At 54.0% G+C, this 413-nt stretch overlaps 1 protein-coding gene across 1 annotated transcript in view; it reads left to right on the top strand.

Annotated features, from left to right (window-relative positions):
- Positions 1-199: 199 nt before the first annotated feature.
- Positions 200-413, top strand: part of LOC104498102 (keratin-associated protein 5-11-like) — a 420-nt gene continuing 206 nt past the window's right edge. The window contains exon 1 of the mRNA XM_010141440.1: positions 200-407. Coding sequence (XP_010139742.1) covers positions 200-407 — 208 coding nt within the window. The remainder of the gene's footprint in view (positions 408-413) is intronic.

Here is a 413-nt window from a genome sequence, read left to right as displayed (position 1 = left end):
TAGGGGGGCATCCACGCTGCGGGAAAAAGAGAGGAGAGTAGGATTTGCTATGAACGAGGCAGCACTGGGTTTCCGCTTCTTGAATCTCCAAATTTAACAAAAGCAGAGCATTGCATTAATCCTCTATTTCCAAATATCCCGCTCCCAGTTACAGATTCTCTCTGTTTCTTCCAGCTTTGCCCACGCTACAACCAACACCATGAGCGGAGGCTGCGGATGCTGCGGTGGTGGTGGATCTAACAGCTACACCGTCTGCTGCACCAGCAGCGCGAAGGGCTGCAAAAGGTCAATGTGCTGCGCACCCACCCAGTGCTGCTACCCCACGTCCTGCTGCATGCCCATGAGCTGCTGCATGCCCATGAGCTGCTGCATGCCGCAGACCTGCTGCTACACCATTTCCCGCAACAACAATA

This window comes from Buceros rhinoceros, unplaced genomic scaffold (genome assembly GCF_000710305.1).
Source record: "Buceros rhinoceros silvestris isolate BGI_N320 unplaced genomic scaffold, ASM71030v1 scaffold7828, whole genome shotgun sequence".
NCBI lineage: Eukaryota > Metazoa > Chordata > Aves > Bucerotiformes > Bucerotidae > Buceros > Buceros rhinoceros.
Note: the sequence above shows the minus strand (reverse complement) of the source record. Positions and strands in the feature narration are given on the sequence as shown.